Here is a 27,012-nt window from a genome sequence, read left to right on the forward strand (position 1 = left end):
TTTTGTGAGGATTACTTTAAGTACATATTAATTAATTTAAAATTCATTTCAGGGAGGGCCCCTCTATCTGCTAAATGGGATGCTGCCCAACTCATAAATCATTTAATAAACCAATCAGATCTTTAAAGTTTAAAAAATTAATCAATAAAATCCATTTTAGAACCCAGTCCTTGCACACAGTCTCTCACACACATGTAGACACTCACAAGCTCACTCACATATCTAAAGGCACCTTATATACTCACACAAGTCCTCACACACACCCTCTCGCAACTTGTCACACACTAACTCATACAAACACACACACAACCATGCTATCCCAACACACGCACACACTTGTGGGTCATTCACACACGCATTCCCAGACTCCTTGCACACTCACATCATCCTTACACAGAGTCGTTCAAACTTAAATACTAATTCATGTTAAGTGCTTAGAATACACCCGGGTAAACAGATTTTTAAAAAGACATTATTTAATAATGCTTGGAAGCTACGTCAATAGGTATAGCACATAAGACCAAAGTAAAGAATATATATTTTCTTCTGAATATAAGAGGACGCATTTAGAGATACTTTTGGAAATTTAAAAGGTAAACAAATGCCAAAATTACTTTGATTTTTGCTATTGTTTTTAGGGTTACTAGGGTGACCATTAGTCATAAGTTTCTCTTAAATAAATAAATCATGTATAGCCAGGATCTATCTGTAATTTGCTTACTATTTCTGTTTTTCAGATGTGGAACTAAAACTATACATTCTCCAACTGTGCTGTATCACAATCCTCTATTTTATAAGTGTGTATCTCCCCTAGATTACTTGTGTAAGGGGGCAGCTTCAGAGAAATCCCCATTGGAGAAGTGTGGATCAACCTGTACCGAGAGAACTGTCGGCAGTCTGAGATGGTCAACGTGACTATCACTAATATTGTGGATGACTGAACTTGCCCCTGGGGACCTAATGATTGCTGGCCACTGAGGAGAGAGCCCTGCCTTGAGAGAGCCAGCTCAGGGAGTCTTGCCACATGCTCTTTCCCAAACTGGGATTAAGGTTCTAGAGCTGGTGTGGATGTAACTTTGAAGAAGGTCACTGTCCTTTAGTCCCCAAATCGAGCCAATTGAGGTTTACAGTCTAAATCCTTCCTTTACATATCATCTTTCATTGTAGAAAGATTATTTTTATCTACAAATCGGGTTAAATAAACAAATGCATATTCATAAAAAGGAAAGTAAGGCCTTCTAATCCTTTGCTAAATGAGATTAAAATTACTTTTTCCTACACACAACACAGTATCTATTAGTGCTCAAAATAGGATCCCCAGACACTGACAGACTAATGGTCTATCAGATATAATATATATAATATATAATATTACATATAATAGATGTGTGTTTATATTGGTAAAATGTCTCATACAAATAAAAAGTTATTTTTAAAGCTCAGAATTTATATTCATTCAAAATATATACTGAGCACTACTACAGAGTAGGGGTTAAGTCTGTCACAACATTGCTTAAATTTTTTAACTGTAATGGCTATGACACTCCATTGAACTCAAGAATTAAAATTAACACACTTGATATTAAAGCATGACTGGCAAGATTACTTGGCTAATATGCCCATGCCTAAAAATACTTTTCTAATTATTAACTATCAATTATTATTTTAAATGTCACTTGTCCTCTACAACTAACTTCCAAATCTTGCATTATCATGCTGTACTGGACTTCTGATAGAAACTACTGGGTCATCCTTACACCTTGATCAATACTACAGCTCCAAACTTTTCCAGAGGAGAGGCTCTTTTTATTTTCCCTGCAGAGAAGATAGTAATGGGTTGTTAAAGGTACACATTAGGAGCACAGCAACCCGTTAAATTGCTACGCTTCTGAAAATATTACTCAGCTGTCAGAGAAGCAAAAGACACTCTGATAACTGGCTCTATCCATCTCTGACTTATTGGTACATGGTGACCAATACTACGGTTAGACTGTACTAATTTACTGTGTTTAATGATATATTTTTGATACATTTACACCCATCTAAAATTATAACAGCATCAACATTGCCTTTTGTAAGTTGATAGCATATGTACGTATCAATAGCATGGTCACGTCTTCCACCTAAATTTTATCCCTGGAAATATGAAGCATAAAACTAAATGTGTATTTTTTTCTTTTTTAAAGATTTTATTTATTATTTATCTGACACAGAGAGAGACAAATCACAAGTAGGCAGAGAGGCAGGCAGACGGGGAGGAGGAAGCAGGCTCCCTGCAGAGCAGAGAGCCCGATGCGGGGCTCGATCCCAGGACCCTGGGATCATGACCTGAGCCCAAGGCAGAGGCTTTAACCCACTGAGCCACCCAGGCGCCCCTTCTTTTCTTTTCTTAAAGCATCTTATTTCTAATGTGAATGTCATCCATTTCCCGTGGAACAGATGATGGCAGAAAAGAGAAGTTTAAGAACATATTCATTTTAAATATAAATTTTAATATGCTGTCAAAAGTCTGAAAATGGACAGGTCAAGGTAAAGAAATGAGATTGCCCTTACCTGTCTGTGATTCCACATGAGTCTATCTGAAGGTCACTGAAGTTTCCAACGGACCCCTGCTGAACTGAAATCAGATCTACCACCTTGTTACCGATAGAAATGAGTCTCATACACCCCTGAAATCCACCCACTGGATTTTTACATTTGGATCCAAAGCTGTTGTCAGGGCAACCTGACCAAAACAAAACAAGACAAAGTAAGTCAGGATATATCATAATGAATCAGGATTCAGTATCACAGATGACTTCATTATGAAAAAAGAAAAGAAAGAGGTACTTGGTTAATTTCTCAAAATTAAAAGTGGGAAGAAGAGCACCTCGCAGTCAACATTAGTGTGATCCAAATGACATACTGCAGTTCATACGAAGTATTTCTCTTTATTACCATAAGGTTTGCATGAGATATATAATTATATCTCATTATATTTATAAATAATTATAAATATGACAATTATTATAATATTATTTCATGTGAACCCTATGGTAATAAAGAGAAATACTTTGTATTAATAATATATATATAATAATTATGTTATAATTATATATCCTATATACTATATTATCATTATATAAATGACATATTAAACTTAAACACAGGAAGTCTTTTGGGATGCAAAAAAAGGAATAAAGATTGAAAACGTGCACTTCAGATAAGAAAAGATAAATCAGTAACAGAGAAATACCTTGTTATTTAAAGCTAACTATTTGGGAAAGGAGCTGTGTTGACTTGGAATAAAATTACCAACGATTTAATTAAATACTTTATTTTCATATGCATATAAGAGCCATACACACATGCATTTTAATAAATCATAATGACTTAATGTCAAAAACATTTCACTGTGGTTTTATTTATTCTTTGCCTCATAAAAGAATGTTCCATTTATATTGATTTTTTCCTAACACTTATCTAAGACCTGTTTCTAATTATTTCAGTAATAAAGAACTATATTATTAACCATTATTCTCTGGGGTTTAATGACGTTCTAAGTGTTTCTCTAGCCAAGTGAAATAAATAATTTTATGGAGTATGAACACATATATTATACTTATGTATTTTTCATTCATCTTTCTCTGCTGTTATGGTTGTCAAGCACTATTACAGTTTGAAGAATAAGAAATGAATCAGCAACTTCCTAATTCCTACGCAATCCACATTCTTTTTCTTCCACCTATACAATCCACACTCTTTCCTAATTATAACTATTGTGACTGACAATACTTCTCCTTAATGCTTGCTTTCCTAAAAAAACTCATTAACATGGTAAGTAAAGGCCAGGATTCATACTTAAAATGGTTATCAGGTACATTGGAATATCATATTTTAACCAAGAGAGACTTCGAAGTTTCAAATTTGATATAACAAGAAAAGGTGATGAGAGCTCTTGGAGTATCAATCTACTGTACATGGTATGACACACATTTTCAGTGCTTAAAATTCTTCTGTGGTGTAGGATATGGTTATCATAACCTCGATATGTTTTCTAGATGACTTATTAACCAATTAAGAATGTTAAAGTAAAAACTGAGAGGATAATAGTTCAGTAACATTTGGGGGCGACTACAATATGCCAGGAATATAAACAGCTCTGCTAATCTCCTTTCCTCCAGGTAGTGTTTCCTGACACATTTCAAACCATTTCAGAATAAAATAAACTGTGCAATATGCCTGTAGGGAATAAAACTAAGCAAACGCAGTGACAAAGAAAGATTACGGAACTTTACAGAAAGCACATCGTCATACCATTAGACACTTCATATTCCCACCTACAATGTTTAATAAGCAAGAGATTTTAGGAATAAAGGGTTCAAGCCAGGTTCGTCTCATTAGTCTACGATAACAGGCAACCACAAGTTAATAGATTGCAATGGCAGAGAGAAGTTCAGCACTGAAGCTGTTCGAGATGAAGTTCTAAAACATGAAGATTTCTGGGGAATACTTAATGCTGAGTTAATGGATGGATCCATTACTGGAGGCAGTCAGCATGTGAAGCACCTCTAAGGATGACAGATAAATTATCACTCGGTGTCACCGCACCAGAAGTAAGATGTCGGCTTGACTTCATGGATGGAGAATGTTTGCTTTGCCCAAGTGGAGGTGTGAGAATTCTGCACAAGGTCTAGTGCCTCCGGTCTGCGCTGCCCAGGGTGTTATCAAGAGCACAAAGATCACATGGGGGAATACTGCCGGAATTAGGCGTTTACCTGCCCACAATCTGGAGAACACATTCTTAAAATTTAGAATTTATAAATGACACAAGCTGAGCACCATGCACCACAATGCAGTCCGAGGTTTTGAAAAGCCCTCAGCTGGAGGGAGAAGAAGCTTTTGGAAAACGATGGACGGATAATGGAGGATGACATGGCGTACGTGGACTGCTGTGATTTCTGAACAGCCCCCTCTGCCAACATGACTATCACTATAAAAACCAGCCTAGAACACAGGGACAATGCAGGTTGGTGGAAGAGACTGAAGCCAGGTTACGCCAACTATAGGCTGATAAGATCACTGGAAAGCAGCAGCTGAATTGAGAGAGTTGGGGAAAAGAAGGGAAGTATCTCAGAATGTTGCATATTTATTTCCTTGAAGATAAACCAGCTGAAGAACTAAAAATTTAAGAAGAACCTTCCACCTAGATAATATGGATCCTAGTACTAGAGGAAGCTCTCATGCACACAGAGCAGAAGGTCTTCTAGGGCCAACAACTGTGACAGTTTTCCTTGGGACTCACAGCATCCAGCGATAAAACTGGAAAGAGTTGGTCATCCCACTCTCCTCCGGTCTACTCCCCGAATCCAGAACTGCCAGCCCAAACCCCTAAGTGGGCTTCCAGAAGGATGGACCTCTTCTACCAGTCTCTGGACCACAAGTCCAGGAAGAGAAGAAAGGAGTAGGGCAGGAGAAGGCCTCCTGCTTTCTTTTGCCTCTTGTTCCCACCCTGGAAATGTTAGGTTGCCCTAGAATGTGCAGGGCGTGTGCTCTTTGATCAGTAGAATCTCATGTCCAAAATGTTCAACTGAACAACACCAATTGAGATGACTGATTAAACAGAGATACCTAAGTAAACCTGGGATGGCGATTTCTTTTTTTTTAAGTCCTTATGGAAGCTTCCACAGTATATTGGTTAGGAACTCAGAGACACCTTAATAGATGCCAAATTATAAAGAACAGGAGAAGGAGAATAAACCCCAAATTCAAGACAGTGTTTACTTGGGGAGATGAAGAGATAGGACCCTGGAGGGGCAAATGAATGTTGATAATACTATATTTCTAGGCTGGGAAATGCACATGTAGATTTGCATAGTATTCTAATTAGTACCCTTTAAAAGGCACATAATGGAAGAGGTGAACTACCAAAGACACTGGGTAGAGGGAATATGGGAACTCTCGATCTTTGCAACTTTTTCATAAGTGTAAAACTATTCAAAGATTAAAAGTTCATTTAGATAAAATAGTGTATATCATTTGTACCATAATAAAAACAAGCAAAACTACAGCGTGCACATATGATACATTTCACCATAAATTATAACAGAATGAATAACAGCAATAAACATTTTCTGCAAAAAATGGGTAGGCATCGTTAAATATGAACACGAGGGATGCGAAATACTTTAAGAACGAGGATTCTATTTCCTTGATTTATACTTTTATCCAGTCTATTCATTTTATCTAGTCTTTTTTCTTCACATTTAACAATATGCCTGTTTTTAAAACCTTTTAGTGCTTCTAAATCTTTTCCTTTGAAGTGAAAGCTCTTAATTTGCTCCCCATATCTTACCATTTATTAAAGGAATGCGTTCCTATGCATTGCCATAAAATCAACCATCTATTCCATGAGGTTTAATAACAACTCGGATCGGAAAGAAACCTCAGGAAAGGAGGCGACTACATCTTTGAACGTCTTGCCGCTGTGCTGCCATTCACAGCAACGGATTTGGCAGGGGTTTCCTTTGTTCCTTTTTTTTTTTTTTTTTTTTTTTTTTTAAAGAAACTGTTTATTTTCCCTTGACCTCATTTCCATTTTGCTTGCCTGTGTGGAAGAGCGGCTCGAGACCCCTCAGGTGTCGTTCCCACGCGTTCTGTGGCCGGAGCCGCGGGGCCGCAGCCCAGTGCTCAGGGCCGGCTGGGCGCTCCCGCCTTCAGCGGGAAACAGGCACGGAGGGCGCCTGCCCGCGGTCAGACTGCGACGTCAGGCCGAGGCTGAGGGGCGGCGGGCTCAGGAGCTGGAGCAGTCCACCCACCCCTCCTTGGTCACCGCCTTTTCAGGCGCCGTGTGCGCTGGCTAGTCAACCCCGCGGCAACTCTGGAGGAGAAGGAACCACTCACGCCTCGCCCGGGTGGTCACGGGAAATGGGGCCACGCATGCGCACAACACCCCCGGCCAGCATCCATCACCTCGGACCCACGGAGAGAGCTCCCGTGTTCTTGCACGGGATAGAGCTGTCCACAGAGCACGGAGGAGAGCCCTGTGCTCCGCAGAACGGTGGCGGGCAGGTGAACGCCTCTGTGAGAGGCTGGTGGTCAGCCCGGGGATAGGTCACCACTAGCAGTCTAGCTCCCAGAAGGCTGCCTCCCTTTGGTTAGTGGACGTTCGAGGAGTGAAGGGGCCGGGAGTAGGAGTTGCCCCAGTGGCAGCAGCAGACTTCAGCCCCGCGCGCTGGCCACGATTCCTGGATGAGAGGACACTGACATCAGCCACGTGTCCAACGGCAGGAGTGGCAGGAGCTGCCCGCAGAAGCTTCTCCCAGTTCCTCCTCAGAGTCATGAGGTGGCCTTCATCACCCCTCCTTCTGCAGGTGCACTGTTGTTCCATTTGGAAGTCAGGGTTGGTGCCACCCAAGTGGGTTCCTGCTGCGAGGACTTTGAGGACATCCTCCTCCCTCATTTGCAGGACATCGAGGGCTCCAGACATCAGTTACGACATGGACCCCTCCCTGGGTAGCCCAGAAAGTGTTTGTTTGTTCTTAGTATTGGATGACTAATGCACGGTCTGTGTGCTTACTCTCATTTCTTAGAAGAAATCTGTATTGTACTGATGAATAATAAAGATTGGGCTACTGCCACCAAATTCAAAAGTGATTCTACACAGAGGTGACTATTAAAATTCAAAATAACAGCAATACGAAGCCCACCAAATCATAATTAGAAATAAGTCTTGCTACTACCAGTTTTAAAACTTTGCCTTTCTAATGGCAAATCACATTTTATTTTAATTTTCCAGTGGTAAAGATTTATTTCCATTTCCAAGGTTTTCTTTTCCACGCTTTTAGTTCAATCAAACATCCAGGGCAGGTAAATGCTTCATTTGTTTTTGTTCTGTTGGAGAGATGGCCTGGTGTTGAAGGTTGATGCCCTAATTTCATCAAATGTACCAGTGCATTATTACTGAGCAATGAACAGAGGTTTCTATGGCTAATTAGGTTAGATTATTTGCCATTGGCATAATATTGCCTTTCTGCATTGGGCAGTAGGAAAGCAATAAGGATGCTCCAGAGAAGCTAAGAGCCATGAGCAGGAAAATACTGCAATAAAATCAGCCCATAAAATCTGAAAAAACCATATAAGAACCATTTAACACTAGGAAAATATAACAAAGTTGGAAAGTAAGAATGGAAGAGGGTTGTCTATTTGCAATCATTCTCATTGTCAAAATTGTAAACATAAGTAGATCCGCCTCTAAGAAATGCATCTTAAGTCATAGTTGGTCATCTTGATTCACTAACATTTCCACATTCAAAGAAAGTGAGAAATTATTCCATACTATTGAATTGGTTAAAACATGATGACATCTCCAAGACAAAGGGAGGAGTAATTGCAAATATGGGTCAATTGCCCGTATGGTCTGACTGCTTCTCTTACCTCCGAAATAATAGGTACCACCTGAATAAATCTGCTCCGGCCCCAGGGAAGAAGTGGCAGAGGCCACTTGGCCATCTACGGCCACACTCAAGTGATTCCGTTTGGCAGATAAGGAGATGGAATGCCACTGCCCGTCATTTAATCCAACACCTGGGGGAGACAAAACCAGTTAAAAGAGATCTCTCTCAACAGTGAACAGTATAAGCAGTTAGTCAGAAACAAAGTACACCTCACCCGTAGCACTCAGTATATTAATAAAAGGATACAGAAAGACAGGAAAAGGAGGCAAGTGGGTACCCTCTTGTGGAAAATGGTGCGTTATTCCTTTCTTAGGGCCTCAATAAAAAGCACAGAATCCCCAACTTTGGGCAAAGTCCTAAGTGGTTAAAAATCTTTCAATTATTTGGCATGGACAGTTTTTAGCTTCCATCATGTAATTTATCTTTTACAGGGAGGGCTTTAGGAAAAGCATATTTTCCAGAATTCTAGGTTAGACCCAATAAAATGATGTATCTGCTTTTTTACATTTTGTGTAGTCATCTTTTATAATATTATATATTTAGCAACATATATCAAGTCAATCATTACAAAAAATTACTGTAATGAATATTGAAGAATTTCCCATATAATATGAACTTAAAAATTAAAGCAGTGTGTGAAACCACATTTACATAGTCGATCCTCATGGTGTATAGATTCCATATTTGCAAATTCACATACTCACCATAATTTATTTTTAACCCCAAAATCAATACTCAGGGCATCTTTGGAATCATTCACTGAAATGCACAGAGCAGTGAATAAATTGAGTTGACCGACACATGTGTTTCCAGCGGAGGTTAAACAAGCAAACGCTTGTTACGGCTCTCATAGGTAAACACATTTCCCACATTTTTGGGCTTTTGGTTAGTGATTTTTGCCATTTAAAAGACCCCAGGCGTAGTGATGAAGTACCGTCTGGTGTTTCTAAATGCAAGAAGGCTGTAATGGTGCCTCGCAGAGAAAATACACACGTTATATAACTTCATTCGGGCATTAGTTATAGTGCAGCTGGTCACGAGTTCAATGTTAATGGATCAACAATACATATCAAATAAGGTATCTTGACACAATCACATAGAGAGCAAGGTTATATATTGACTGGTTAACAAAAATGTGATCAGAAGGTCACAACACTAACCCTATAACTCCCCTAGGAGTGGTAACCATTCAATACCATTCAATATTTGCTAATTCAATGTTCACGATGACTTTACACAACATAACTAATGCAAATAGTGAGAATCAACTATATATATACAAATCTAATGATAGTCCTACATTTTTGTATAAATATGGGGAAGAGCTGAAAGGAAATATCCCTGTACAGAAACAGTAATTTTTGCATAATGGAAAATTGTGGTTTTTATTCACTTTTATATTTTCCCTGGATTTTTCAAGATTCTATAACCAAAAATTGCATAAGTCAAAAATCAAAGTATTCTCTTCACCTCTAAAAAACAATCTTCCATCCCTCCCATGGCAGTTCTAGTTCGATGAACCCATGAGATGATTTAGCCCTTTCCTTCTTAAAGGGAATTAAGTCTACAAAGGCTCTGTGTTTGAGTATCAGCAGACAGGTGGAAGCTAAGCATCTCTATTGTGGATTTACCAGTAAGGTTTATATCCATTGAATACCCAATGCTCTATGATTTTGTGTATCAAATTAGTAAACTAAAATAAATATTAAATATTTAATAAATATTAAACCCAAAGGTCATGGCCTCTTTTCTGATATTATGTACAATGCACAATTTCTTTACTTCCCCAGCCATTTTTGACCACAGGCTTTTAGACAGAAAATGCGTAGAAGCTCTTTGCTCTGGATTTATTTAGTATAACGCAAATTCCATCCTGGGCACTGAAGCTCATTTTTATACTACATCCAGGAAGCAAAAAAGATTTGCAAAGATCCAACTGGCTCGGTTTGTGAAAGATAATGAGAAAGACCTGAAAACTGAAAACTGAAAAATGTAGGTTAGATACTTTTAGACACATTTTCTAAGAGTGCGCTCTGGAAATAGACGACTGAAGAGTTACGTAATCCCTGACGGTATGAGATCGAACTAAAATAGAACAAATGCCCCAAATTTGTCATCTAGAGCTTCCTTTAAGAGGATACATTTAGAGTGAAAGTCCTTGTACTGAGCTTTGCGTCACAGGCAAAGACACCTCCCACCTTCCCTCCGCCACCATGCACGGCCACGGCCTCCTATTGGCTCTCTTGAAGACTGGACACGCCTGTAAACATCACTTTGCTTCTGTTATCTTATCTTAGGCTTTTTACCAGTCCAGGACCATGCTTCTCAAACTGTGTGTGTTGACAAACTTTCTTTCCTCGCCTAGAGCAGACTGATAATTTCATAAAATTGAGAGCAAGTTAGTTAGTAAAAATTAAATAAAGAAGACCAAAAATACAAGCTCAGCGTCCATGTGTTTGGATGGCACGGCAAGATCTTATTGCTCTGACAGGTTCTTAGAACTTAACGCCGAGTTTTATGCTCCTCTTGGAAACAAATATTTCACTGAATGGGTGTTAGTGCAGGGACCAGACTTTGAGTAGCTGTGCTCCGGGTATCTGCTGGGTGATGCAGACTGTGGGGTTAAAGTCAAAGCTTGGGAATTTCTTCTGTCAATACAGAAGGCAGTTTAGATTAAGAACAAAAGACTGCTAGGACAGCGGCTCTGGCTCTGTCATCTGACCCAGTGAAGTCACCCACCTCACCAGCTAGCATGTAGTGAAGTTGTGCACTGTCTGTAGGGGAGCCCCTGGAAAGCTCTTCCCAAGCCTCGTTTACAACAGACACCACTGACTTCTGAGAGGGAGGCTTGTTACCCATCAGTGGGATTTATTATGTAAATGAAACCATGAAGAGTCCCTCGAGTTTCTTTCTCTTAACATGACATAATAAAAGGGTCATTTTAAAATTAGGTTCTATTTTTTTTTTTAAGTGTACAACTCCTTCCCGCTTTTAGGTATGATGAGAGGGAGCCCCTTAAAAGACCACATCGCTGTGAAAGAAGGGAAGGAGAAGAATCACAGAATTTGTACTTTTTCTTGTTCGTGATGTTAGGTAAGTAAATGCTAATTCGAGGACTGCTCCCACCCCTCCTAAGTTTTGAATCTGGGGGAGGGGCCTGTTGTGCGTATAATTAAAAAAATAACAGTTTTTATGGATTTCATAAAAAGTACTGTGTGCTTTACATGCATTGTACATTTAATCTTCAACACTGCTAGTATTATGCTCATTTTAAATATGGGGAAAATGAGGCTCAAGTAAGAACAAATTATCCATGGTACTGTCCAGCTGGTAAGCTGATTCCAAAACCCATACTCTTCTCTGCCTGTAAGACAAGCAGTCCCTTTATTTTTTTGCTCTTATAAATAATTAAATTTGAGAAAGTGAAAAGCAGCCCCCAAATAGTGAGGAAGTAGCCTGGCATTCTGAACAAAGCCTTGGTGGTATGGGACTTTGGTAGGCACACTGGGCTAGGCCTTGGTGTTCTTCCACTGAGCACAATCTCATAGAAACCAACATTAATCAAGGCAACTCTGTGATGACAATGCAATTGGACCAAAAAAAAAAAAAAAAAAAAGAAAAGAAAGAAAGTCAAGATGACTTTATAATCTTGTGTAAGCCCAGATAATAACAGGCTACTGAGAAAACCACAAAAATATCAAACTTCATCTTCTGGATAATATGAATGACAACCAATTTTATTTATTTATTTTTATACCAATTACCAATTACAGCTTTGGCCTTATTTCATTCCTCCATCCTAGAGAAGATTTATAAAGACACCTCATCACACAGTTGCTAAGCCTCACTTCCTAGCAGCATTTAATCCAGAGGAATTTTCCATTTCCTCGAAATCTCCCCACAAATAAGCTAACAACCCAAAATCTTCCAATAAATCATTCTTAACACCCTATATTAAGACACGCCCATGGTTCCCCAGGGTGTGTGTTCTCCTTCCCGCGATAATCAATAAACCCAACTCATTCAATTACAGGTACATTCACTTTGGACTTTTGGTGGAAAGCATTGACAGCTCTAAATGGAATAATGAAAGAATAGAAAAATAAATAGAAGTGTTGGCAATTATATGTAGTAGGGGAGAACACGACTGTTTACCAGAACTCTCTTCCTCTCTTTCCTTTTCCCTTCCTCTCCCCATCCTCCTCCTTTCTCTCTCTCTCTTCCTCCCTCTCTTTTTCTCCCCTAATTAGGTCCAACCACATAAACACACAAAATACAGAAGGAGGAAAATGACTTACAACTGTTCCTTGTACACAATCTTCTGGTACCGACCCTAAATTGCTACAAAGAAACTGTGACAGCTTAGCCACCATTACTGTCTCACAAGACTGCGATGGGCATCCATGAAATAAGATTTTATAAAGAAAAAAAGCCCACTGTACAAGGTAGGTTCTTTGCAAAGGTGCAAAGGTAGTAATACGTAGGCTCTTGCTCAAGGAGCAACTTAAAGGTTTTTCTTGTTCTTAAATATCTTTAAGTGCTCTGAAACAGTGTCAGAAATTCCTATATTCATTAACTATAGTCACTAACCAGAACTAAAGTTCCAGACAACCAGATGGCTCTTGTCAAGATGGAAATATGGAGATCACTGGTGCCAATCACTTCAGAAGAAAGAGGGAGTTTCTGGGAGTGACAGGTTTACAATCTGAAAGGTAGGGATATGCTAACAATGAAAGGGAAGAAGGTGGGATAAAACAAGGCTTCTCCTGGGTTAGGCAAATCAAGAGGGTTGCTCTTCTGCCAAGGGCCACAAGAATTGAAGGTCTAATAAATGAAAAGTGCCAGAAATATCTCTTATTCTGCAACCCCACATCGCCAGGCCTTGTGCATAAGAGCAAGAAGCCGGTTTATAGGCCTGATTTTCATAGGCAAAAGCAGAGGCAGAAATGCTAAACCATAGCAGAAATCTCAAATCCTACAATAATGAGTTTGCTTTAAATAGGAAAATATAAGCACGCTGTTTGTTGGGTCCTTGATGCCGTCTGAACGATTTTTGTTTTGACATCTATAAAAGCGACAAATACTGGAAATATTTTGTGTCATGAAGAATTTTGTAATACTGCTAATATCTTTCATTATTCAGACTAGTATCTTTAATATTTCAAAAATTATACAGGCTGACACAGTATTTTCAAAGAATTCCAAGTGACAATTTGCCAAACTGTATATCACATTAAAAATTTATCCTGCTAATTCAAAGATTGGACAATTCTGTTCTTTCTCAACACAATTTCATTTTTATTCCACTGCAAAAGATAGAAAAATTATGATCTTTTAAAACAGGTAAGATTAGTGATTTGTATCTTCAGGAGCTAAGAAAAATTGAGCCACCCTTACAGAATGCAAAGCTTTGACATAATATACAAATCCGTCAATAAGTATTTGATTCCCTTTAAGGAGTCATTATAATACATTCTGACAAAGGACTTAATTCTTGAACACTGTACATGTGAAAGCCTTCCCCCAGAAGAAAACCAATGACCCACCCACCCAGTACCATTTACACACTATATTTTCAAGTGCAAAAGGTGCTTGCCTCACTGAAATCGGCCAAAATTAATATTTTTCAAGAAACTGGAAGAATGGGAGTGGGGGAGTTGGTAAGTCAAGGCCTACTTGTATAATCTGAAGTATAACGATTTTTCCTAACTTGGCATTCATCCATAGTCAAGACTCCTTGTTATTAAGCTATGGAAACAGTCACACTGAGTCCTCTGATGCCATAATGGGTTATATTATATATGAATTTAAACATTAATTTAGAGATTTTTAAATCATTCAGAGTATTCTATACAGACCTATGCCTAGTAATTTAATAAATATTCCTGCCTGTAATGTGTTTAGAAACGGACTGACTTCATGGGGCGCACTATAGTAACACTGTACTGAAGCAGTTTCTTTAAGATTTTGAAAGAAGGCTATGAATATAACCACTTCTTAGGATGTCAAATAAATCACAATAAACTACACATTAATGACAAGCTTACAGTTTTAGGCCCTCATTTTAGGGAGCCTATTAATTATTCATATGGCACTGATTAATTTATTTCCTTTTGTCAAGCGTGCAAATCTACCACATTTTGAGCATTACATTAAAAAGTCACAACATAGTGGCTGTTAAAAAGTATAATTAATATTGAACTTTCAGCTCCCACATTTAAACTGCAGTGATATGCTGAACAACAAAAAGATACATAAAGACTATGCATTTATGCATCCATTTGTATACTTGTTCTTCCTATATTTAGTTTCTGACTGTAATCTACCTGGTTTTTCCTCTCTCAGTCATATTCTATGAATTTGGTCATAGTTAATATAAAGGAGTACTACAATGGCATCTTTAATTTTTTTTTAAAGATCATTTATTGAACTGATATAGCAATTTACCCCAATGTGACCTCTAGTTGCTTGGCTTGGGTGTTATTCCACATATATGAAAATGTGATGTCGATCCCTTGTCAAGAACTATATAATTTTAATGAAGAGACAAAAATATCCCTCACCCAAAGCACTGACCTAAATTAGACATTAATTTTCCAGATACTCATACAGTCTCCTTAATTATATTACTTCAAATCATTATGATACCTTATTGCCTAGAAGTGGAGAGAATCCTATTTGGTGCCCAAATGGAGAACTTCACATGAATCTTTCCATCCTCCCCAAATATATCCAACTCTGTACAGGATACATCAGCAAATGAAGTCACATCACACACAAATCTAGAAATAGAGATCCATATCCAAGAAAGACCTCTCGCTTTCACTCACAGAGCAGATAAGGCTAATAGCTGTGTTAGACAGAGCCTACTCTTCCATTGAAGATGCCCAGTAAACTTTTGGGTCCATTTCAAAGTCCTTCACATTTTTTCTCAAAACACTTTTCCTCAGAATATAGTCACTTATCTGGAGTGGGCAAGAGAAGAGGGTCATGAAAGGACACTTCTATTCCCCCGTAACTATCGTTTGGTTAATAAAAACTGCTAGTGTCGAAGCCATATTTAAAAGGAAATTGGAATCAAGGTCCTGTAAGGCAGAGCACTGATAATCTTATTAACTCAAGTATTCATTTATTAAACAAATACTGATTTTTGGTTATGCATAAAATCTTATGGAAAAGGGACCGAGAGATAATGAAATCTTTCAAACCCATATGCTTTGCCTGCAGGAACACACTTATTACCTGCTGTGATGTCACTGGGTAATTTTCCTGGCTGATAGAGATTCAGCCTAAGTTTTCCATCATTAAGAAAGAGGAGGAGACCCCCTGAAACCAGGTGAAGTTCGCTGAATAGCAGAAGTCCTGCCTTATTCCAGGTTCGAATTTGAAACATGGCTGAAAGCTCGTCCTCCCTGGAAAAGCCTGGCAGGGCTAAGTAACTCTTGGGGCTGAGAAAAGTCACAGGCACAGACTGTGACTGTGAACAGGAAAACGACACATTGCCCTGGGAAGAAAGCAAAAGAAAAAGCTTTAAGAATGGCTCACATCATTTTAGTAATAGAAATGGGAGTATTCACAAAGGCTGTTTATCGATCTCAAATTATCCTTGGTTTAAAACAACAACAAATTGCTAACAACATGATGATTCAAATCCTTGCCGTATAGCTGAAAGATTCTTCATCTCCTGTGATAGGATGGTCAGGCAAATCTTTCCCTGGGTTCTTGGTGAAATCTGTTTTCCCCCAGCTCTCAGCTTCTATAAAGGCATCTAACTCAATGCCACTGAAGTCAATAAAATTTATTTAAGCCAATTTTTGTTTTTTATCTTTCCTTGGCTTTCCATTCCCTGGGCTCTGGGTGAAATCCTTTTCTCCTTCATCCTTTGATGCCTTTGGTTCTAATCCACCCCATAATGTACCCAATATTAATGAGCTACTGTTTTTCCTTCTGTATTTTTTCATATTTTTCTCTTTTCCCATTGGATCTCTTATTTATATGTAATATATGTATATATAGTTTGTTTTATGTTCAGTTATATGTACATAAGCACGCACTTAAGATATATGTTGACAATATACCCGCACAGTAAGTATTATTTATTTTACAAAAATAGGAGCTAAATGTTTAGAACTTAAAAAATACCTTATGGAAATCCTTTTGAGCTATCTGGCATACATCTAATTCCTTCTTTTTGTTGACTGCATAATATTCTATTATGTGAATATTCCAACTTTTACTCAGTCGTTTTCCTGTTAATATGCTTATCCTTTGTTTCCAGGTTTTGCCTCTCCCATAATGCTATAATAAATAACTCCCCATGCTCCTATGTGTATTTTCAGTTCTACAGAAGAGGGTTCTAAATACAGAACTATATATACCTATATGTTTTAATAAATATTTCCAGCTTCTTTTCCAAAAAGAAGTTAAAGTACTCCACATTTCCACTGGCAATATACAAGAATATCCTTGTCCTCACATCTTTGGCAGGAATAGGTATAGATCTTTTAAATCTGCACAAGTTCAATGACAAAATGGAAACATGATAGATCATTTTTATTTATCTTGCATTTACCTGACCAACAGTGAATCTGAGCATTTTTCACAAGTTTGTGGCTCTTTTGGACCAGCTTTCCTCAGAATGGTCTGTTTATATCCTTAGCACATTTTTCCTTTTATGTTTTACACTGGACACTCAATGTGTAATGCATTCCTTACATTCCTTTATTTTTTAAAAGATTTTATTTTTAAGTAATCTCTACACTTAACATGGGGCTTGAACTCAAAACCCTAAGATCAAGATGAGCCAGCAAGACATCCCAACATTTCTTTATTTTTAAAACATTTTTGGCCTTTTCTTATCATTATGCCTGTATCATCAGATTAACATATATTATTTCTCATCTAATGGTTTTATAATAGATCTTCAAGATACCTTAGAATTGCATAAGTTTTCATTAAAATACTACATATATATATAAATTATTCTGCTCGTACAGTAAAATAGATATTTAAGGATTTAAAAAACTTTAAGGTCTGAATTATTTAGAAATAATTAAGCACGTTCCTTAACAGACTACAGAAATGACAATAAATGTATTTATTTTTCCTAAAAGTAATCTTTAACATGTTTTCCAAATACAGATTTGAAAAGTCAGTGAAATCGACTTTACCTAGAAGGATACACATTGGAATTAAACCATTGGTCTTGGATAAACAAAAATATTTGGCTATACTGTGATTCTGTTAAAAGTGAATTAGCTTTCCTTGTGGACAAATATATTGTCCCGGTGAATTAAATAACAAAAGCGGGAGAGTAAACTACACTGACCCATAATGTAAAGGCAATTAGAAACTAACAAACCTCGTAAAACTGGAAACATTTTACCAGCTGCAGTTTGGTCTGATGCTGCATTTGGACAGCTACCCTCTACCCTGCAAACAGCAAATCCTCTTGCCTGTGAAAACTGGGTGTTAGCTGCACGAGCAGTTTCTGGAAACTCCTTTGCCAATGAAACATACACATCTATCTACAGTACTTTTATTTTCCTTTTAAATCATCTTCCCTTTTATAAAAAAATAACTAAAAATCTTTCTGGATGGTATGCTCCCATAAATACTACCAATTCACACACAGAGAATCAGGAATAAAATCTTTGGTAAACAGTAAATATTCCCACGATATGCTCTGGTATTGGCTGACACAGCACGAGCTTAAATGGATACATCCTCAATTTTGAACAATTAAAGAAATGTATTTAAATGGATCTGTGTGTCGGCTTTTCTATCATGGTTAAACTGGAAACCATGTTTCCCAGAGTCCCCTTCCATGCCTGGTTCTGGTGAAGAGCTAGCCCAAAATGAAGCGTCTGTGGTATTTGAGTCAAAAGTGAGATGCCAGCCATTTCCTTCCAAAGGACAAAACACAGTGAAAGAGGATCACAGAGAAGCTAGTCTGTTCCAGTTTGTCCTGGCTCTCCTTCACTCTGCTCTGTCTCTTCTTCCTGACAGCAGCCCTCCACATTCCAGTTCCTCTGACAATTGTTAAGATCCAAGTCCTAAAATAGATCCCTGGTTCATAAAACTCATACCGGTGCTGCTTCCCTGACTGAACCCCGACCAGGACAGTCATATTTAAAATCTGCTGCATTTCCACGGAACTAGAATACAATGCACCCTGACCAACACTGCTATTGGGACAGACTGGCAGATGCAGTGTTGTAACAGCCTATTAGTTTCTTTTATTTGTTATGAATGACCATGGCAGAATACAGGTTTTCAAATGCCTCTCTAATATACATGGATGTTAACTAATTCCAGGAACTTGGTATGCTTATTTAGGGAGTTTGTCAGAGAATATCTTATTAAGGAAGTTACACAGCAAAGAAATTAGTCCCCTGGAGTAATAACATCACATAATTAAATTACCAACTGTAAAAAGAAAAAATGCTTTGCTTCATATAAAAATAAAAATAATCCTGGCCTGTGCATTATAATTTCTTTAGATGGGATTAATCCTTTCTATGCATATTGCCAGGCAGAGAAAATTTTTAAAAGAGTAATCTCTAAAACATAGTATCAAGTGGGAATCCAAAAATGGAGCAGTTTTATTGTGTGGAAAAGTAACATAGTCTCACTCATTCATTTACATGAGGATTCTCTTACCTTAGCGATGATCTCCGGTTTTTGTCGCTTGGCCAAATCAATGATATCTACTCCATTATAAAAGAGGTTTTCTAGACACCCATGAAAATTCTTATGGGGGAATGATACTGATTTTCCAGGTGCTGGAATCCCTCCAAAGCTGATCTTAGAAAGAAAAATGGCATCAATAATATTGTTTAGTGATTTTCTGATAATCTGCTTAAATAATTATGATTAGCAGCTATAGCTTTAATCACCACAGATTAATCAATTTTTCATCACTACACTGCCATGTTGCTAATTTCATATGGACATTTTTTTTAATTAAAATGCAGATTTGAAAACAAATTTGCATGCATTCAGTTTTCATTTACACAAGAGCTTGATTATTCTTACAAGTTACTAATCATATCTGGATTTGATGTTTATTGGTTGATGAATCAAAAGGCAGCTTTATAACCATGGTAAAGCTCTGTTTAATAACATAACTGGTTATAATGGCATTTTGTTTTATCTACATTTCCAGCACATATTGGTAATTTGCACATTTTAATCAATTGACAATCTATTCATTATTCCAACGTCTCCATAAATCTACACTGCTCAAGGATGCCCTACAGCACAGACACACACACACACACACACACACACACACACAAAACAAAAACAAACAAACAGAAAAAAACATGCAACACATTCTATATTCACTTATACGATCTCCTGGAGATTTCCTACATGTGATAATCTGTGACTACGCATTTCAGATAAAAAAGAAAATCTCTCTCTGTGAGAGTAGATTAACATATCGTCAGGAAGATGAAGTGTCAGTAGTATCTGCCCAAGTCTGCTCTTGTGAGTCAGGTCACCTTGGGAAACACTTCTCCAGGACTTGGATTTCCTCTGAAAGAGGGGAGGGGTGCTCCCTATGGTGTATTTGCTCTTGCATGACTCCCCAACATCTAAGTTGTAAAAATCTGTATTTATTGAAACATAACTATCACACCTCATAATCAAGGTCCAGGTAACTGAACTCTCCCTGGGCGTGGAAACGGTGCCTGTGCTCATCTACTGTAAAGTTGACTTGTCTGCCCACGCGCTGGAGGAGCACGGAGTGCCAGTGCTGATCGTCCATCAGGCTGCCCAGGGTGAGATTGATGAGCGTGTGCGCCGAGGGCAGTCTGGCTTCACCTGAGAAGAGAAAACAGTAACAGCACCATGATTCTCCGTCTAAAAAAAAATAATAAGTTTCCCCTTGTGGACCAGCATCTCTCGTTACAATTGCCATCTCCTTCCTGGCATTCCACCAAAGACACTAGTATGGATCCACCTGAAGTTTGAATATAATATCCTCTCAACCTTGTTGTAATTTCTTCCATTGTTAATTCTTTTTATTAGTATTTCCCATCACATGTTCATTGGCCATGTAAATTTTATCTTTGCTACAACCTCATTATTTTTACTACCTCAGTATTTTTCAATGACCCATCCCTTTCTTCATGATGTTTGAAAAGAGCTATGTAGTTCTCTTGGTACTTTGTAAAAAATATCAAATGAGGGTCTTGTACAATTTGCAAAATAGGAGCCATTTGTACATGAAAGTACAATATTGGTGTACATATAAGCCCTCTAATATGGAAATAAGGCACCTTAACTGTTAAAAGAGAAGCTATAAAAATATAAAGTTACTAAAGTGATATCCAAATGGCCAGATTTTTCAAGTACTTCACCAAATAACTTTACCTGAATTAATAAGTAAAAAGAGCCTTCCTCTTCTTAATTCCAGTGTGATGTGATCTCCGTTTTGCCCTTCCCGGTGGAGCAGAATTCCATCACTCTGCATAGTTTTAAATTTCAAAGAAATAATATCCTTTACTGGGCTCAGGGAGTTTTGGTCAAATCTGTAGAGAAGGGAACTTTTTCCATCAAGATCAACCACCTCTGATCCTAGGGACAAAGACATTAATAGTCATTCTAAAGGACATATATGCTTTTTATTAAAGCATCTTAAATGTGTGTGTATATGTATATCATATACATATGATATACATATACACAGATAGATATAAAGCATTGTGCATTGTGCACACACACACACACGCATAGTTCAGTTCAAGCCAGTCATAAGAGAAAATAAAAGTTCCAATGTCTAATTCCCTCTTGATGCCTGGGATTGATTCCATTCTAGCTTTTACCAACCTATTTACAAAATCATGATCTAGAAATACATCTTAAACTGTATTCTTAATTTTCTCTATTATTGAAAGTTTTTTTTTTCATTCAATAAAAAAAAGAAAATCAGGAAAAGGTTATGATCAATATCCCTAAAACCACTTTGCATATTTCACAATCAGTATTTTAATGATGTTCCTAAAGTATAGACGTTAAATGGTTTTTAGCTCCTGAAAAAATGGTTTTGACATCTCAAAATTCTCCCAAACATGCTGTAGGTAAGAGATCTGCATAAAATACCCACATATACATCAGACTCATCAAATGCTACCTCAAGTATATATTAAGCTGACCTTTGTGTTTTATCTTATTATTTTTGTGGCTAAGTAATAGTACTTAAGAACGATGCTATATTCTGTCTTCTAGAGGACATCGTTGCAAAGACATTCACTTAATGATATTATAAGGGCTGTTCTGCTGCATTTGTGTCAAAACTGTGACATTGACATGTTTTTTCAGCTTTCTGATGGTGTCTTATCTACTCATTGTCAAGATCACTTTTATTCAGTTCATCCGAAAAAAGATGTCATGTTAAACCAGTAACGTAACAGCACATCTGTCAAAATCAGTTGCATCCTGAACAACAGACACAAAATAGAACTGATAATACTCAGAAAGCCTAGCAGTGTTTTCTACATTTCGGAAGTCGAAGTTGTTTTGTTTTGTTTTGTTTTTTAAGACAATTACCCTTGAGAGTACATTTATGTAATAAATGAAGAGGTTAGGGAAACCCGATGAAGCTGTTTTTCAACTGGTTAGCTGACTCTTCCCAGTCAATGAAATGACAGTAAAGTTTACTCATCTTGTTTCATTTGACAAAATTATTACAGTTACTTGTATGCCCAAATATACATTTCATTCAGATTATCCATCATATTTAATGTGAACCATTTATACTCACCACCCCCGGAAATTTTTTTCAACTATTTTATGCAGCTATCTTTTGAAAATTCAGAGGTTTGATTTTTCCACATCTTGTTAATGTGCTTATAAAGAATTCATTCACCAAATGCACATGAATAAACATTGCATTCTGTAGAAAGAATAATGTTAACTGAACAGTTATTCCTTGTTATATAGCTGAATGAATGTGCATGGTAAAAACATAACTCTGTGTCAAATACAAATAATGTGTTCTATGATTATTAGATTACAATAAATTAAGAAAAATTCCAATAAGACAGACTTTAAACGTTGACACATTCAGAGCCATGCAGTTATCTCTGAGTTAATGTATCGCTTAAAGGCAACCATCATCATAATGATTTTATTTTAGATAAAGTCTATTTTTGGAATTAGCTACCAAGAGAATTTTTTTTTCCAGTAAAGGTTCAACCTGTGTGACTTCAGCATACTATTTCTTTTTTCTCTTTTTCGCTATTATTATCATATTACAATGGTCATATATATTCACCCTTCACGACACCTAAAGCTTTCGTGGTTTCAATATTTCTATCAGCAAAAACAGGATAGTGGACAACATATCAGGCGATTGATGCTTGAAGCATCTCTTAAACTGAAGCCACTTGCCCTTTTCCTTCACTCTTACCTATTATCTTCTTGGTCCACAGATAATACCTCAGTAATGTGAGACATTCATTCAACAAGTATGTATTTAGCGCATTGTTTGCGAGGCTCTGGGACAGATACTGGGATGAAGAAAGTAATCAATATCAGCATGGCTCCTGCCTTCATGGAGCTGACATTCCATGAAGATGGATGTGGCTTGGTGAGTGAGCAGCCATGATGGGTTGATGGAGCCTAACCGAAGACTGGGTCTCTTTACTTAAGGTAGCTGGGGAAACTCAGCTCTCTGATCTAGAAACCTCAACCACTAACCTCCCACTCCCCATGGTCTTCAAGTCCTACTCATATCCCCCATAAACTTTTAGAATTACTCTTAGGACATTTAGTTCCCAAAACCCAGGCATTCTCCCAACACTTTCTCTCCTCCACTGTCATGAATGGAAGCTCTGAGGGTTGCTGAGAAATACGGCAACAGTTAGTAATTCACCTCTCAGAAGAAGAAAAAGAGTGATCAGGGCTTGCCTTGAAAATGGTTCTGAAAGTAGTTTAAGTAAGAGAAGAATAAACAGACTGCACATGTGTGTGAACAAAAGCTTCAGGGAAAAAAGCTAAATATAATTCAGAATGTGAGTACAAGGTCAGCACAGGAAAATGTCAACATATATATGTGTAACATAAATACAAGAATTTTCATAGAAGAAAAAAATTCAGGATTCCTACAGTATTACTTCAGATAAAAACCTCATTTATAAGAAAAAACTCACTTATAATGAGTCTAATATAAGTCACTGTTATAAAAAGCTATCTACACAACATTTCTGATATACAAAAAGCATATAATTTTAAACAATAATCACAAAACACTGTGTTGTGGCACATACAGTTAATGATATAAAAATCTGGAATTATATGACAAAAAGTCTTGAGAAAGAGAGAGAGGTTTGTACCTTCTCTTGAAAATGGTCTTACCCACTGTTAAGAAAAATTGGAAATACTAGATATAATACAAAGGAATAACTTTACATCCTTTCAATGTTATATTGGACCATTTCCTCACAGACTCACCTAAAGAGTATTTAATTCTATATGAACTAATAAATGTCAGATTTTATTATTTATTACAGATTAGGATTGGACTTTGTTAAGTTACATGTTAAGTTGTAGATCTTTTCCGCTCAGCAGAAATACAAATGGCTCTACAGTTACGGTTTTATTGCCTTGTTGGACATTAACTATTTATGTACCCAACATAGTGATAATAATCCAACACTCTTTCTTGAATTCCTATCTACACTCAGTCTCTTGAATCTTCTTTCAACTAGCTTTACCATTCTTCTGATTCCTTCTTTAAATAATTAAATACACCTTTCATATGTGTTTATTCTGTATTTGAATTTAAGTCATGGTTTTTTGCTTCTGAAAAATCTACTTTCAACATTACTACCTACAAAGTACAACTTGAGCTTCACATCAATGGGGAAGCAACATTTCTTTTTTTTTTTTTAATTCTATTTATTTATTTGACAGAAAGAAAGAGAGATCACATGTAGGCAGAGCAGCAGGCAAGGAAGGGGGGAAGCAAGCTCCCTGCTAAGCAGAGAGCCCAAAGCAGGGTTCAGTCCCCAGATCCCGAGATCATGACCTGAGCCGAAAGCAGACACTTAACCCACTGAGCCACTCAGGTGCCCCTGGGTAAACAACATTTCAATTTCAATTTCAACTTCAGCCATCTCCAATAACATTCAAGGCTAATTTATTTTCACTATTCCACAAAGAACACTATCAATGCAAATACATTCTCACAAAAGAAAAGTTCAAATGATTCGTATCAGTATTTCTTTACATTGAAACTAACTTATGAAGATTTGATGAGAGTAGACCATTAAGGAAAGTAATTTAACTCAATATTTATTTGTTTAGAAACACTAAAGTAAACATCCAAATATTCATGTTTTAATTAACAGAATCACACTTATGCCCCTCTTTGTCACTTTCAAAAAAAGAATCTTTGGTACACAATTGAAATGCATAGATAGGAAAAGTAGACATATTAGAAAACTGACTTTAAGAAAAGCTAGAAATCAGAAGTTAACAAAATTTGTTACAGTAAAAGACCTATAGTCCAAAGATGTAGGAGGAGACATGTTACTTGACTGAAAGAATTATGTTTCTAATGGTAAATCTGTTCATTAGTAGGCTTATAACTGAGGTTATATTTTTAATGATTGAATTACTATAGATATTAATAATGTGGCCCTGTCAAGCCCTGTTCACCACAGGGAGGACATAAACTCTAATTTTCTAGTAACTAGTTGCAAATTGTTCTGACACATTTATCCCCCTCCAGCTACACCCCATCTAAACCATTTTTTTTTTAAGATTTTATTTATTTATTTGAGAGAGAGACAGCAAGAGCAGGGGTGGGGCAGAGGGAGAAGCAGACGCCGACTCCCGGCGAGCAAGGAGCCTGACATGGGGCTTGATCCCAGGACCCCGAGATTATGACCTGACCCAAAGACAGACACTCAACTGACTGAGCCACCCAAGTGCCCCTTCTGAACTATTTTTAATCGTATTTTATTACAGTGTAGCTTAGAGGTTAAGACAACCAGTCTGTGTGGGTTCACATCTTCCCTCTACCTTGGGCAAGCATATGAGTTTCCGGTTATTGATGTAACAAATGACCAGAAACTTGGTCCCATGAAACAACACAAATTTATTATCTTCTAGTTTGGGAATTCCAAAGTCCTAAAATCAAGGTGCTGGCAGGAGCTGCTTTCTTTCTGAAGTCTCTGGAAGATAATCTCTTTCCTCCTATTTCCTAGCTTTTAAAAACCATGCACACTCCTTGGCTCATGACTCCTTTCCTCATGTACAAGACTCCTATCATAGCATTTTCAACTCCCCCACCTTGTTTCTGCTCTCCTTCCCTGACTGATGCTCTCACCCCCCTCTCATAAAGACCCTTGTGATTACACTGGGCCCATCTGCATAATCCAGGCTACTTTCCCTATCTCAAGATCTTTAATTTAATCAAACCTAGAAGTATCTCTGTCATATAAGGTAACAAGAGTCATATAAGGTAACCGAGCATTACTCCTTCTAAGACACAAGGTACTTACCCCCTTTGCCTGTTTCCTCTCTGCAACATGGGAATAATAATAGTATATTCTTCACAGGATTATTGTAGGAATGTGTATCTGTATAATTTTTGGAAGACTTGCCAGCAGATAACTACAACTCAAGGAACATTAACTACTACTAATGCTAACGCTATTATTTCCTGTTAGAACACTGGGCAGGCAAAGAGGCACAGGAAAAAGAGTTTAATAAATACATCTGGTGTATTTATTTTAAAGAGTAAACTCTTTAAAAAATAATGAATTTCTGAAGAGCACGAGAAGAGCTCAATTATCAATGTCACGGGCCAGGCTATGCAGCAAGAATGATTCTGAGCCATCTGTGGGTTCTGTGGCTTTTTCTCTGTCTCTCAACTAATGCCTGAGCTGACTCACCATGGCGATTGTCAGTGACCTGAATCCTCTTTGGTGAATACCTCCGTCTCAAATCTCCTCTTTTACAGCAGGCAACAGGGAAAGGAGAGACTCACAAAGACTGCAGGCCCCACTCTCCTATCAGCAACCCCAGGAAAGAGGGAGAGACTGCTTTATTTGCATGATTCAGAAATACAATCTCCCGTGGAATGAAGAGTTTTCCCATACAAAATATTTAAATTTCTTTCACGGAGTTGCGTCCGAAGTGGCATTGCTGAAATGTGTGTTCTCTGCTCCTTTCTGTAAGCATGTATTTGTGGCGAGCTCCCTGTGAACAATGGAAGGCACAGGAATGCATAAACCCAAAGCACCTTTTTTTCTGTCAAGGAGCTTCCATTCTAATGGGAAAGATGCACATCCCCGAGATGGGATTTTTCACGCCCGTGCTTGGATCTTTGCTTGCTGCCTCCGTGCCAGGTCCAAATGATTTCTAGCAGGTACAGGAGTCGATCCACTCAGCCTCAGAGAAAGATGTCAACTAAATTGCAGATGTGCCTCTGTGAGCAGCAAACAGTTCCCCTACCTCTGCTTATTTCTCATAAACACAGTCCTCATTGTGGTATCTGCCACTTGACTTGGTATCCCTCCCTCACACCTACATCCTACCCCTGCTCCAGAAGTTTGAG

General features: G+C 37.7%; 1 protein-coding gene across 3 annotated transcripts in view; it reads right to left on the bottom strand.

Annotated features, from left to right (window-relative positions):
* CNTNAP4 (contactin associated protein family member 4) overlaps window positions 1-27,012 on the bottom strand; it is a 238,152-nt gene that overhangs the window by 73,330 nt on the left and 137,810 nt on the right. For all 3 annotated transcript variants that reach the window (XM_032853931.1, XM_032853930.1, XM_032853932.1), the window contains 6 exons: window positions 20,817-21,020; window positions 20,080-20,264; window positions 19,098-19,241; window positions 15,678-15,939; window positions 8,416-8,565; window positions 2,554-2,725 (listed from right to left, as the gene is read on the bottom strand). In XM_032853931.1, the coding sequence (XP_032709822.1) occupies window positions 2,554-2,725; window positions 8,416-8,565; window positions 15,678-15,939; window positions 19,098-19,241; window positions 20,080-20,264; window positions 20,817-21,020 (1,117 nt within the window). The remainder of the gene's footprint in view (window positions 1-2,553; window positions 2,726-8,415; window positions 8,566-15,677; window positions 15,940-19,097; window positions 19,242-20,079; window positions 20,265-20,816; window positions 21,021-27,012) is intronic.

This window comes from Lontra canadensis, unplaced genomic scaffold (genome assembly GCF_010015895.1).
Source record: "Lontra canadensis isolate GAN:19392208 unplaced genomic scaffold, GSC_riverotter_1.0 scaffold8, whole genome shotgun sequence".
NCBI lineage: Eukaryota > Metazoa > Chordata > Mammalia > Carnivora > Mustelidae > Lontra > Lontra canadensis.